At 37.6% G+C, this 14840-nt stretch overlaps 1 protein-coding gene across 4 annotated transcripts in view; it reads right to left on the reverse strand.

Moving 5' to 3' along the window:
- LOC126373762 (uncharacterized MFS-type transporter C09D4.1) overlaps nt 1-14840 on the reverse strand; it is a 104460-nt gene extending 89620 nt beyond the window's left edge. Inside the window, exons 1-2 of one of the 4 annotated variants that reach the window (XM_050020063.1) lie at nt 14490-14840; nt 4591-5375 (exon numbers count right to left, since the gene is read on the reverse strand). In XM_050020063.1, coding sequence (XP_049876020.1) covers nt 4591-4923 — 333 coding nt within the window. In that variant the 5' untranslated portion in view covers nt 4924-5375; nt 14490-14840. Of the gene's footprint in view, nt 1-4590; nt 5426-14480 lie in introns of all 4 variants that reach the window. The other 3 variants (XM_050020047.1, XM_050020055.1, XM_050020040.1) reach the window with 3 other exon arrangements.

The following is a 14840-nucleotide window of genomic DNA, read 5'->3' on the forward strand; positions in this document are numbered from 1 at the left end:
TTACGGCTAATAGCCGAGACCAACCATCTTAAAATCATCTTAATTTTTCGGAGAATCAGGTGATTCTAGCCTGAAAAGTCCTTACCAAACAAAGGTCAATCTCACAAAGTGATTCATCTAAAACAGCAATAAGTATTGTTATTGTGTTGTATTGTTGTTGTTGTGTTGTTCATATCCCCATTTAAACGCGGTGAGAACCCGTTATTATGTGCTTTAATTAGCAATATTGTTATTTGATATTCTTTAATCATATATTTTGAACGCCTCTTGCACTGATTGGCCATGCCTAGAGAGATCGTCATGTAGCGTCAATTCCATAGTAGCCAATCAGCTGATTATGTTTGAATAGTGTTAGGTGGGGACCTTAGGTATCTATGTTATTGTGTGCCTTATATTGTTAAGCGTAAGGTCCTCTCTAAATTCATACGCTTTCAAATTGTTCGTTAGACTTTTGAAGTCAAAAAACGGTCACTTGGCAAATTCCCTTCTTATACATCGCTGTCGCCTAACTCACTTGTCTCCAAAATTGTATATTTAAAAGTCCAGGAAATTATAACTGTTTAATCCAGTTCTCCTCTTTTATTCCCTTGTTCGGTAACGAACAAAGTTTGTAACGCGGCAAGCGTGATGGGGACCTTTGCGCCCGGATCCACCCGCGGGGGCTTATTTGACTAAATAGATTGTTATTGGCCCCGATTCCTGCAAACACCGCCTAATTTTATTTTAAGTTATATCCGTCATTTTCATATCCGTCGAAAAGGAAAGGGACGGATGATTCACAGCTCTTAATTTTAGGAAGAATGAGTAAATGAATGTGTCGGGTTTTTGACTGATGTAAAATTTTTAGACGGTTGGTTTAGATTTGTGCTTAAAATTGACGTGTGTTCCATAAATTTTATGCTTGTCAATTACCCGTCCCTTTCCTTTTCGGCGGATAAGAAAATGACAGATATAACTTAAAATAAAATTAGATGGTATTTGCAGGAATTAGCACCATTGTCTATTTTATATAATGTGTATTTTTGTTTTGACTGTAATGTTTTTACCTACTAAATAAAGATATTTTTGAATTTGATATTTGTTTGCATTGCACACTTACTTTTACATGCGCGAATGTCAAACTGCAATATTGCTTTTTTAGATGAATTGCTTCGATGTGGGCTTATTTTGGGGGAGGCCTATGCCCAGCAGTGGGCGTCATACGGCTGATGATGATGGGCTTATTAACCCCCCAGCTCGCAAATTTTAAGCTTCGACTTCAGCTAATAAATTATCTACTTATCATTGCATCTTCCGCTAAGTTGGACAGTGACTTCACAAAGTGCTCCGGATAACTAAGTAGTTTGATTAAGTCAGATCACTTTTCACTTGAGATAAGTTTAAATGGATTCTTGTTTTTCAAATATAAATATCCGTTTAAAGACAGAGTGAACAAGTAATACTGTAATACTGACAATGGCGTCTATTCCAGCGGACACTGAATTTGATTGTACACTTGTACAATACAAGAAATAAACATAAAATTGCTATTCAAAATTCTAGATTAAGTAAATTAAATTCATCTTTTTTTGGGTTATGTATACGTTTTTACAATAAAATACCAGATAATATTTTAAATTTGTCAGAAAATAAATTTAAAGATCACGTGAAGCTTACTTTATGTAAAAAAGCTTATTATAAGATTAATGACTACCTAAATGATAAAAATGTCTGGTATTGAATGTGTTCCTCTAGTTATTAAATAACTTGTAATGTATATCCTCATTGGTTTTTAAAAGATGTGTTGCTGTTGCAGTTTCTTGTCATTTCTTCTCCTCAGCCATAACACCTTGCGAAATGACGTAAATTCAAAAATGTTACATTGACCTTCAACAAGTTTATCCATGATAATTACGTTGAATAAATGATTCTGATTTGATTTGATTTGATTTGATTTTCCCGGGTGAGAGCCTTCACCGGGTGAGAGCCTTCAGCGCTCCCCATTTGTCCGGCCAAGTAGTTAATGCCATCTGCGGCAAATCTACAATAAGTGACGTCAAAAAAATGCCGTCGAGATTAATGCTAAAGTTGCTCTTAGAGAATCCCTTAGCAGCAGCTGGGTGCAATGTTACATGTCTATCGACTCGCTATTCTACTATCATAATTCAGGGAATTTACTAAACACAAAAAGATAAGTATTATCTTCTTTACAATTGTCTTAATCGGCTATTCATTCGTCGTAAAGCTCGTATGATGTTTTATCTATGAAATCATTATTTCAATATTTGATAATTGTATCCGTATGAGTTGCATAAATAAGTTTCATAATTAATTACTTTCAAAAATTACTTTCACCCGTTTTCACAGGGTCTGCTTATGTAACCTGAAGATTTGACAGGTCCAGTTTTTTATAAAATCTTTTTTGGAAAATCAGCCCAATATACGTTAGGTCACATACCTCCGAAACTCATTTCTCGGGAATGTGGGTTTCCTTATGATGTTTTCCTTCACCGCTAAGCACGTGATAATTATTTATGATCCAATGATGAATTCGAATACAAATTTGAAAATAGTTGGATTAGACCTATTCTCGGATTCGAACTTGCGATCTCAAAGTGAGAGTCAAGCGTTCTACCAACTGGGCCACCACGGCTCGCCGGCTATAATAAAAATAGGGCTTAAATAAACAATTTGAATTACGATTAATCTTGTTATCTTTATCATGAATTAGCCAAAAGTGAGAACCACCTGTTGGGACTCATTGATTGTTAGGTATACAATAAAAAAATCAGAATCAAAATTTTTAATAAATATGATGACATTTTCTTTTGTGGTGCAAACTAAATATCACCCCTAAGTAGTTAATGCCATTTGCGGCAAATCTACTATCATAGATTAGTCACGTAAAAGAAACATCTCATTGTCAGCGATTTCACCCGTGAGATTTGATCCGTGCTTCGGAAGGCACGTTAAGCCGTTGGTCCCGGTTATTACTTACTGATGTAAGTATATAGTCGCTACATATGCATCAGCCATGTCAGGGGCCTTTGGCGACTCAGTAATAACCCTGACACCAGGGTTGGTGAGGTTGGTATTCCGATCTCACAACCCATACGATAAGAAGAAGAAGCGATTTCACAACTAATATTAATTTAAGGGTGTAAATATAATTTATGGTTTATTTACATCATTATAAAGGTTGAATCAATTCGTCACTAGAAGTGTTAAGTTTGACAGAATCTCATTAGTCATAGTTAGTCGATGTTATACGCCACAAGTTTGCTGGCCTTGGCAATCAAATACTCATTAAACTCATTCATTGATTTGTTTGCCATCAACAGTTTTGCTACGACTCCACTTAAAGAGGATATCACTCATATAAAAAAACAATTTTGCTATTTTAAATTACACGCATACATAAACTCACGCGTGTTCTGTGTGTCGAAGGGCACGTTAAGCCGTTGGTCCCGGTTACTACTTACTGATGTAAGTAGCAACCGGGCCTTTGGCGGCTCAATAGTAACCCTGACACCAGGGTTGATGAGGTTTGTAATTCACCTCACAACCCACACGAAAGGCCTCTGCTCTGAGCTACCAATTCTCCCTGTCCTGAGTGAACTCTCTCCATCTTAACGCGATTAGATTTTCTTTCCATTAATAATAAATTCCTGGGTTTGTATAATAATGAATAAATAAAGCCTAATGCCTAATGTCGTGACAAAACGCGAGGACACAGTGAGTGCGGTTTGTCCTAGTGAGTTTGGTGCGAGTTCAGATGGTTCCGAACATTCTGATATAGAATAGAAAGAATAGAAATTATTTATTTTAGATATAAGTAGATATTGGCACACAGTAGGAGTGAACATAGTAATTACAAACTTATTTCTAAAAAGGGACGTCAGCTCAGCAATATTTTGAGTCACTCCGACATTGAGGGAGTGCCATAACGCTCATTTTCAGCTGTGCCCCAAATGTAGAAAATGTGCCATCAAATGTAGAAAAGGAAACAAGCGGCAAAGAAAGAGAGTAGACAGATATGTTTGCCCTTAGAAAATTAATCCAACTACTCCATTCCAATTTCATCTGTCGTCCCGTGATCATGGCATTTGCTACAGTGTTGAAATATCGGGAGTCTCATGTCTTTGATTTTAACGCGGTAAGGACCCGGTATTGTGTTTCAAAGTCGTAAATCTGAATGTCCTTTTAAAATCTAAACTCCATTGTTTAACTATTGTGTCTGGAAATCTCGGCCTTACGAGGTTCATGATCATCAGCCCATTAACGTCCCCACTGCTGGGGCACGGGCCTTCCCTATGGATGGATAGGGAAATCGGGCCTTAAACCATCACGCGGGCCCAGTGCGGATTGATGGTTATTAACGACTGCTAATGCAGCCGGGACCAACGTCTTAAACGTGCCTTCCGAAGCACGGAGAAGCTCGAGATGAAAACTTTTTTTTTTGTGGTCACCCATCCTATGACCGGCCTTTGCGAAAGTCGCTTAACTTCAACAATCGCAGACCGAGCGCGTTTACCGCTGCGCCACCGAGCTCTTCTTACGAGGTTAAATAGTTTTAATTAAAATAAAAAATAGTTATGAAAGTCCACTTACTGTTTTATCCAGCAGCCAGCTCGCAGGGAAGATCAGCGGCACGTACGTCACCATATACACCATTGACGTCCACGAGACCAAGTTCATTGACACTCCGTAATAGCTCATCACAATATCAGCTATTATTGTGTATTGAGTCCATTGCATCGAGTTGGAAGTTGAGTACGTGACGAAGAATGCCAGCATGATCCATCGTATCCAAGTCACTTTGTATGGGGATTTCGCTTCACCTATCTGGTCTGCCGCGTTGCCAGGAATCACTAAGACCTTAGGGTCAATCGTAGCTTTTAAACTGTTCGCGGCTGCCGCTGGTTTTGGTACGTTTTCCGTCATTTTAAAAAGAACTGATCACCAATTTGAAGTAATTCTTTAAAGATTTGACGTATTTGTATTTTGTGTTATTTTGTAGTTCTAAAACGTTTTTACTAGTACATAAATTGTTTCAAAATGTTTTAAAGCTTTTTAAGGTCACTTCGTTTTGTCAAAACTACTTTCAAAAATGTTTTTTTTTTCGATATTTTATAAAAGTAAGTATTTCTTTCACTTCCCTGCTAATCGAACAGTCGATCGACTTGTACAAATAACACAGCACTATTATATTTACTGTTCTGTCACAGAGGTTTGGTCCCGCGACGTTTCACTTCGTAACATGAATGACGTTACCCGATTATTATAATCCGGCGTTAGATTATGTTTTGTTTCCTTATATCACACGTTATCAGTCTTTTTAGAGCCGCAGACATTTGCCAAGATAACATTACATGCGTATACGACACCGCTGCAAACTAATTTTGACCACCATCTAATTTATCGCGATCAAAATCTTTACTATCTTCTGCTCATTTATTGATATAACAACCATTAGAAATCTACCCGTCCCTTTCTCACTTTAATTCAGTATTTCTATTTAAAAAAATATATAACACAAACGTCAGTCTTCCCACAGCTATAGTTGTGTACTAAAGTGATTGGTAAGTTAACCACGTGGAAAAATACCTACAAGTAATTAATCGTTAGGAGAATATGGTATCTTCGAAACTGGGTTGGTTAACCGCTATAAAGACGTTGATAAGAATGATAAATGCTTACAATGGGTGCATTGAATGCGATTACGTCCTCAGATGAAAGCAATAAATGCAAATATTATTATTAGGTATCTGTGTAAATACCTACAGTTTTATCTCAAAGGCGCGGGATTAAACGGATAATTTTATTATTATGTACATTTTGTAAATATTGTTAATACTTTACATTATTATATATTATACTGTAAAAGAATCTTGATAATGGTGCTAATTCCCGCAGACACCATCTGATATTATTTTAAGTTACTTACACCTGTAATTTTCTTATCCGCCGAAAAGAAAAGGGACAGGTAATCGACAGGCATAAAATTTATGGAACACGCATCAATTTTAGGCAAAAATCTAAAACAACCCTCTAAAAGTTTTACTATGCTCAATAACCCGACAGAATTAAGTTGACAGCACACGTCCAACGGGTTGCTTACCAGTGAAATACCTATTTGGTTCTCCCGGGTTATTCAATCATTCATTTTAAAATTAACACCTGCCTATCGCCCGTTCCCTTCTTTTGCGGCGAATAAGAAAATGACAGGTAGTTATAACTTAAAATATAATTAGATGGTATCTACAGGAATTCTTGATTGCTGTAACCTTTATATACTTATTTCATTTATTAACTTTTAAACACTGCGCGAATTTATTGTCTTGACGTCGAAGTCAGAAATAAATCGCAACCATTTTTTTTATAATAATTTATTTATTTATTTATTTATTAGGCACATCAACAGTACAAACACACAACAATGAATAAAACTTTCTTAAGGCTAGTAGGTACTAGTGTTTGCACCAATTACAGACGTGCACAACTTAATATTATGTAATTAACATGTATGTAGAATTTGTTTAAAAAAAAAACTAACGGAATAACAAAAGGTATGAAAAGTTACAGCCAGGCAACACTACAACAACAAAAAAAAAGAAGAATAGGTACTAGAAAAAAACTACTATTTATTTTTCTATTAAACCTCAACTGTTTTTCAACTGTTTTATGTATCTATCTACCTATAGCCGTAAAAGAAGAGTAACGAAAAATAATAAAATACGCACCTAAAGTTTGATAACTTTAACATTCAGTATTTTATAACTTTATCTATATTATAATCCACAATATTCACTTTAAAATAATTATAGGTATTATAAGTACAAACGCGTCCACACTCGCGAATCATCTAAATTAAATGTAAATTGCAACACATACTTTTTACAAACAGCAAGCTAGCAAACGGTAGTGTTGATGGTGAGTTTAGATTTATTTTTTGTCAATCTCAACTTTTTACGGCATGTCTATTGGGGTCATTGACTTTGGGTAAGTATTGTGTATGCCTGTGCGCATATTGTTATACTCGTCATCACATGGTCAGAGGCGGCCCTAGGGCGATGTGAGCAGTGCGATCGCCGTTTTAGGAGGGGGCGCCAAAATCAGCCAAGACGGGACCACCTTGGCTGGCAGCCCCGGATCTACAGGGGAGTAATTGGTTTGGGCACACCTGCCCTGTGAATTAGACTTCTAAGCGGCCACATAAAACTCATACATTTAATGGGTGGCCGTAAACGACATTTTTAAGTTTTAATTCATCATCATCAGCCCATTAACGTCCCCACTGCTGGGGCACGGGCCTTCCCTATGGATGGATAGGGAGATCGGGCCTTAAATCATCACGCGGGCCCAGTGCGGATTGATGGTTATTAACGACGCTAATGCAGCCGGGACCAACGGCTTACCGTGCCTTCCGAAGCACGGAGGAGCTCGAGATGAATACTTTTTTTTTGTGGTCACCCATCCTATGAGCGGCCTTTGGGAAAGTTGCTTAACTTCAACAATCGCAGACCGAGCGCGTTTACCGCTGCGCCACCGAGCTCCACAAGTTTTAATTACTTAGTTATATTTCGGTGGCCGTAAACTAATCGAATATAACTGTATTTTGAAGAGGCGCCACTGTGAGGTCTCGCACCACCTAAATATTTTGCTAATGCTGCCACTGAACACGGTTTATTAGTATTCATCACAGATATCTATCTTAGGAATTCGTATCAACATCAACAGCCGTGCAAGTTATCCTTGATTACTTGAGGCTCTGTCCACCCCATTGGGGACCTCGGGGGTGAGTTTAGTTTATGTATAAATGTATGCAGTTTCTATTAGGCACATGAAAACCAATCTATCGTCAAATTGTTATATAAACAAGGGTGCCCCGGGTGATTTCAAGGCCCGAGTGAACAGATACGTTCTGGGCGAGCTCGCTCCATCTAAGGCCTCGTCAATGCCTTCGGGCAAGTCTGGGGCCAAGAGTTAACCCATCAAAGGTAAAAAATAAAATAAAATGCGATTATCGATGCCTACCAACTTAATTGCATACCTATTAATTTCATTAGAATCTTATCTGGGAAAAATACAATTGTTATCTTCAATGTCACTATTGGTATGCAAGTAGGCCACCTACTTATTCGTTGACTGATATTCTTTGAATTGCTATTTATTTTGTTAGCATAACAAAAGAATATAAAGGCAACGCCTTTTTACATTCTACGACTTACCTACCCTTACAGGATGACTCCTTACAGGGTATCGATAAAATGAAATCAGATGGTGTTTACAGGAATCGGCATCGATAGTTTACTTAAACAAATTATTTGAAAGTAGCATGGATAATGCTACACCGACAAGAGCGTGTGCAATATAATGTAGGTATGTAAATATTTTAATTAATTCATAAGTCCACGGGTTGAAAGACGTTGCGGTAATGTGCCAGGTTGTAGGTAGGTATAATTTCAATGCGTACCAGTATCAATCGACTTACACGACTGATTTAAAATGTAAAATTAAAACACATAACGGGTTTAACCACGTTTAAATCAGAAATATGAGACTCCCGATATTTCGACACTGTTTCAAGTGCCATGATCACGGGATGACTGATGAAAATATAAAAAAAACAATAACAAAAAATAAATATAATTTGAAAATTCTCACAAAATAATTAATCCACAGAAACTAGAAACATTTATTCACGGTTTCAGCATTCTATCTCCGTTTCACAATAGCCTGGTACGGACTAACTAAACGCCTGAAATGCAAATCATAGCAACGGCGGAGGACACAATTTCCTGACCAACTGCGATACTGTCAGGGGTTGAATTGTCCCCTAGTTTATAACTGGTGTGGTATAAAAACTCAATACATAGTTACATAGTGTCGTTGCCAATTTTAAAGCTCTTATGTGTTGCCCTCACCAAATTTATTTTTTGTTAGGATCGAATAGTATTTTGCTCCTAAAACATTCGGTACAAACTCTTATGTATGTAATTATCTTTTAATATTTTTAACACACAGTCTTACAAAAAAAAAATCAGGCGGAACTTTTTTAATTTCTGTAAAATTGACCCGACTGCACATAATAGACATTTTTTTTTGCATGACTTATTGTAGATTTGCTGCAGGTGGCATTTATTGGGGTGGTATTTGCCGGACGAATGGGGAGCGCTGAAGGCTCTACAACGTTTAAGACACCAGGCCTGAGGGTGCCCAGTTGGGCGCGAACGTCGGCTTAACGACGATAGGTAAATGAACCGAAAATAAGCACTGTTAAAAACTTTGTTGTGAACGGTTCTTATAGGTACCTAGGTATCTAGTAATTAAGAAGGGACGTCAAATTCAGGAGTAGAATGTAGTACCTACTTATCTGGGGGCACGGGAGTGTCCCCGCCAAGACGAGCAAAGTGATATAATTATGCACCGACTTCAATTACGCAGAAGACGGTAACGACAAGAAAATGATCTAAAATTGCTTAATCCCTCTATTATTTATAACCCTTAGTAGGTATATTATAGAATAATAAAACAAGGTAATCTCTAAAGATAAACAACGACAAAATGATCAAAAGGGTATTCAACTTTGAGTGATAAATGAATTATGATAAAAAGAAAGGTAGGTCTGTAAGTATTGCATGTTCATAAAAATGTGTGTTTGTGTTTTATGACGTGACATAAAACAAGTGTTTTATGAGTAGATAAGTACCTACCCACTTCACCGATATGGAAAGAGAGAAAGAGGAAAACTGACGTATCATTTAAATAGGAATAAAACGCCAAGATGATGAAAAAGATAAAAAATGGATAATCCTCCAATCAGAAAATCAAAAGTTGAAATATCGTTCTATTTCAGCAAAATGTTAGCCGTCGATAAATTACGCCGATTTCGAACTCTGCTCAACTAATTCGACGTAAAGTCAGCAAAAATGGTTTATAGACTGATTTTTCACCTTTTTCGCTACTTTTTTTTCTGTAATTCATTTTCCTGTTTCGACCAAAATGTAATAAAATTATTTTAAATTTGAATTAAAATTTCATTCTGCCAGGTCGAATTATTAATAACCAATGGAATCTTATAACCAAATCAAGAGATTAATACAATAATTCCATTTTTAAATTACTTTTCCTAGTACAATGATAAAAATGCTAATAAATAACGGAACAAAATTACGTTAAGAAGTGATTTTATTTACGAAAATAGAGTAAAGAAAAACATCGTTGTAGGCAATTTTGTGCGACGAGAATGCCTCATGTTTATTAGATTACTTTTTATTTATTTTACTTCTTCCTTGTATTGCTGAACACGCAAAAGTCCAAAGAATTATTATTCCAAGTTTTTGTTCGTATAAATAAATAGGTACGTTCTTTATTTGAAATAATCTTCTTCTTATCGTGTGGGTTGTGAGGTGGATTACCAACCCCATCAACCGTGGTGTCAGGGTAACTATTGACCCGCCTAAGGCCCCTGGCATGGCTCATATAACGACTACTTACTTACATCAGTAAGTAGTAACCGGGACCAACAGCTTAACGTGCCTTCCGAAGCACGAATCATCTTCCATTTGGACAATAAATAAAATAAATAAAAAGTGATTTTTAAGATATGTTTCTACCAGGATATGAACCCTGGACCTTCGGATCGTGAGCCCAACGCTTAAACCACTGGACCACGGAGGCCGTTACGAAGGTATCTTTCTTTTCACCATTTGGGTAATACTTATAAAAAATAGCAGAAAAGAATCCTCTTCTCAGTCTTAATTTGTAAACCAACCATTATAACAATGCTTATATTACATTATTTCCATTTAATGTTATATTCTACCATTTTGGGTCTATAGCTACAACTTTATGTTTTAGTCGCATCGTACAACAAACGGCTGCTAATGGGTTCTAAAGAGATATTAACAAAGTTCCTCAAACGTAATGGCGCGGTGTTAAAAGCGTAATCTTTCCACCCTATTTACCGGAATATTCTTACCGGTACGATAGCCCCGGTATCGGTAAACTGGAATACCGGAACGTCACGTCGGACCCTTCCGGATCAAAGCCTGCATTTCAAAGAGACCAGGGTTTGAATAAAGTACGTGTACCTACTTACATAAAAAAAAGTTCGCGGATATTGGTACTTTTTGCATTGATTGAAGGCAAAGGGTGGTGTGACTTTACTGCCAAACTTTTGTCCGGATTTTCGCTATAAAATAAAATGGAGCCTAAAACTTCAGTGACGAAGCTGACGTGGCGAAATGGACAGGTATTTTTTACGTTGACGGCCACAAAAAAAATGACAATCAGATAGAATAAAAGTAAATGTAAGGCTGATCACCTGATTGTCCGAAAGAAAGATCTGATCCGTGCTTCGGAAGGCGTTACAGTCACGTTAAGCCGTTGGTCCCGGTTACTACTTACTGATGTAAGTTAGTAGTCGTTACATGAGCCATGTCAGGGGCCTCTGGCGGCTCAATAGTAACTCTGACACCAGTGTTGACGGGGTTGGTAATCCACCTCACAACCCACACGATAGAAGAAGAATGTAACAACGTAAGTAGGTGAACCGACGATCTGGTGAAGGTCGCGGGAAGCCACTGGATGCGGGCAGCGCAGGACCGATCGTCGTGGAGATCCTTGAGGGAGGCCTATGCTCAGCAGTGGGCGTCGTACGGCTGTTATGATGATGATGATGTTATAACGTAGGTATCCTAGTGCCAAGAAGCATAACACAAGGAAAACTGAGACCTAGGTATTGTTTTACAAATTCATATTTGTTTCAAACAACTGCTTGAGACCAAAAACTTTACCGAGTTACAAACAAATCGTTCTTAAGATTTATTATTATTTGCTCACATTATTTCCATGAGCACCACGAGCACGACTTGCGAGTAAGTACAACTAAGCTGCGACCAACTTGGAACATTTCCCGGCAAATTCTAGCACGTTCTAGAAACAAGAACTAGATGCATTTATCAAACGCGCAAAAACCGCGAAACTTTATGTTCGAATGCGCTGTAGAATAACTTCAATCGAAGTAAACATTTCTTACTCTGTGCATAGAATAGAATTAAGAATAATACTCCACTGGGTCTGGGTCTTACATAAACAGCCTATATACGTCCCACTGCTGGGCACAGGCCTCCCCTCAATCAATCGGATAAGAAGGTAGGTAAGGTGCAACTCGTCTAGGACTGATCATAGATTTGAATCAACTGAAATGAGGTAGTGATGTATTTTTCATTTGACACATTCCATAATGATTATAACACACGCTCACGACATTATCATAAACATAACATAAACAGCCTACATACGTCACACTGCTGGGCAAAGGCCTCCCCTCAATCAACCGGAGGAAGTATGGAGCATACTCCACCACGCTGCTCCAATGCGGGTTGGTGGAGGTGTTTTTACGGCTAATAGCCGGGACCAACGGCTTAACGTGCCCTGCGAAGCACGGAATCATCTTACTTTTTCGGACAATCAGGTGATTCAAGACTGAAAAGTCCTTACCAAACAAAGGACAGTCTCGCAAAGTGATTTCGACAATGTCCCCATCGGGAATCGAACCCGGACCTCCAGATCGTGAGCCTAAGGCTCTAACCACTAGACCACGGAGGCTGTTTAACTCTGGGTCTTACATTACTCTTAATGGCCGTAAGGCGCTAAGGAGTAAGAAGGAGCGCACGCGGGCTATATGTCTCGCTCATTTACTCGGTGAGGCAGCACACGTTAAGAATGAGATTTTTTGTATGAAGTGTCTAACTGAGATGTGTATATGCGTGGTATAATGGTTAGAGCTATTGGCTCTCGGTCTGAAGCTACATCCTATGTTTTTCTTTGCTTCCAGTATTTCTAGTTTAAAGAGAAGTATGACGATTGAAATAGAAATGCCATGAAAATCCACGTTTATATTCCCCCGTTATATCAAGGTCAAACCGACAATAATCGTTTTAAAAGGGTTAGCGTCTGCTAGATATGTTTCGCCAAGTGTCTCATAAGGAAAGGACACTTCATGAACACCTCTTTGAAGATTAAACTCTTTGAATACTAAATTATACGCACCAACCGTTTGAATACAGTTACATTGCTGAGATTGTTAGCACAAAATTCATGGAGGTTGGACAAAGGAGGCAATGTACAACAAATTTTGTGATAAAGTTGCAATAATGAGAATATTATGGTGAAAGTTTCATCAAGCTGATGTTAAGTCTTTGCCAGCACTATTTGTTATGTCGGTTTTATTAAAATGTAAAATGGCATCCTTTGAAAATTCTATTTATATTATGTTAATCATGATATTAACTAAAGATACCGTAATAAGGTTTACCTTATAATAATTATGCTTATTGATTTTAGGGACAAAATCTTTTTCGTTTCAACTATTAGACAACTAACAGGCAGTCATCCTATGATACATGAATGATAAGCGAATATGAATGATTAATTCGAATAGGTAGATACTTGAGTTATTCGATTGTAGGACCTGAGAGACCTATCTAAATTATTCGATTGAAAAGAAAAAAAACAGTCGAATGAATTTACCTACATCATCATCATCACCTATCTTGAATTATCCCGTTTTTCACAGGGACCGGTTACCTAACCTGAAGATTTGACAGGTCCGGTTTTTTAATTAAGTAACCTTAAAACTTTAAGAAGTGAACAAAAACGCAATACATATATTATTTTATAATTTATGTGATATATCAAAAATAATGGTATTAATGTCGTGTTGCCTATTTTTAGAAAAAAAATATAATAATTCGAATTAATTATTTTGGTCATACATCATTCGAATTCGAAGTAGTAGGCTGAGCTATAGGCCATCTACGGGGTCCACAGGTGGCGGATAGTGGAACGGCCATCAGATATGATGGTTAGCTGCGAATATGAAAATAAGCAGTCCCCGACCAATCAGCGACAGGATTAGCAGAACGTAGTGGGTAGCTCACTGGGACGGGCTAACCTATAAAATGCTACTTAGTTTCTATGACGATCTTGTGACGTAGCGAGTAGGCGCCGCTACTTCAAAAGCGCACCCCTGATGCCGGGCAGCAGCGGTATCAGTACTGGTTGGAGGCCGAGGAAATGGATTCTGGTAGGGCTCTAGCTAGAACGTCACCGATTGAGAAATTGGTCGGTGTGCTGCGGAACGGAAGGCGATTAGGGCAACCACCGTTCTATACGTCCTATCTATGGAGTATTGAAGGCGATTACTCCACCGACAAGAGCGCAGCTCTTAAATAAAAGAGAGAGAGATCATTCGAATATTGAATTATAATTCGAATGACGAATGATCTTTCGAATACCTACCATGTATGGAATAATTCGAATAATTCGATTAAGTTTTCAAACAACCGTCAGTTACTTATGTGTAATATAATTGTTAGTAGGCAAATAATTAATCACTTACCTACAAAGTATTTAAAAGTGGTAGGTGCAGTTTTAACTTAATTTATTTTCCAACAGTACTTAAAGCGAGAAAGGGACAGTGCATAACCTACCAAACCTACACTTGCTTGTCAGCTGTTTTCACGTTTATTTACACAAAAACAAAACTTTAGCACTTTTACGAGAGAACATCACACACTAACCACACACATAGCACTATTAAAGTCCTCGAAAAAAAACCAACATCAATATTTTGTACACGAAAACACCATTCACCGTTAGTAATCAGAAAGCGACTGAGAATTTTGAAGCGCCGATAGGACCATTCGATTGAACAATAAGTGGTTCAATAAAGAAGTTATGGTGCGATGCTATCAACCAATAAAATTGAAGAACCGGGAACTAAATGTAGTTTTAAATACACAGAACCACACGTTATAAAGGCAACAATTTGTGCGCGACTTTTAGGTTAT

This window comes from Pectinophora gossypiella, chromosome 2 (assembly GCF_024362695.1).
Source record: "Pectinophora gossypiella chromosome 2, ilPecGoss1.1, whole genome shotgun sequence".
Taxonomy (NCBI): domain Eukaryota; kingdom Metazoa; phylum Arthropoda; class Insecta; order Lepidoptera; family Gelechiidae; genus Pectinophora; species Pectinophora gossypiella.